Here is a 373-nt window from a genome sequence, read left to right as displayed (position 1 = left end):
ATAAATACCAAAAAAAAAAAAAAAAAGATACATTAGCAACGATCAGGGTAATAGTCTTAAAAATACAGTAGACGCTGATTATTTCACGTATAATACTGACCTTTTAATAGTATATTAAAACGGTGCCATATATACACACAATATACATTCTCCTACACGTTACAGTGCATTACAACGTTAACCGGAAAGCAAATGTCTTTTATTTTTGTTGCAGCAAAGGTCCACGTGAGTCCGCTGGAGAAGGGGGAGCGAAGGGAAGAGCCAGCCCTAGCAGGAGCACTTGCACTCCGAAATGATGGGGTACTGGATGGGTATCCATGTGCACCTCTGCCCTCCCCGACGCTGGCACCTCCACCTCCGGATCGCTAAAACC

At 43.2% G+C, this 373-nt stretch overlaps 1 protein-coding gene across 1 annotated transcript in view; it reads right to left on the bottom strand.

Moving 5' to 3' along the window:
- Positions 1-267: 267 nt before the first annotated feature.
- Positions 268-373, bottom strand: part of LOC104497980 (noggin-like) — a 702-nt gene continuing 596 nt past the window's right edge. Inside the window, exon 2 of the mRNA XM_010141295.1 lies at positions 268-365. Within this exon, the coding sequence (XP_010139597.1) occupies positions 268-365 (98 nt within the window). The remainder of the gene's footprint in view (positions 366-373) is intronic.

This window comes from Buceros rhinoceros, unplaced genomic scaffold (assembly GCF_000710305.1).
Source record: "Buceros rhinoceros silvestris isolate BGI_N320 unplaced genomic scaffold, ASM71030v1 scaffold41738, whole genome shotgun sequence".
NCBI classification, from domain to species: Eukaryota; Metazoa; Chordata; class Aves; order Bucerotiformes; family Bucerotidae; genus Buceros; species Buceros rhinoceros.
This window is presented reverse-complemented; position numbering and strand designations above follow the sequence as displayed.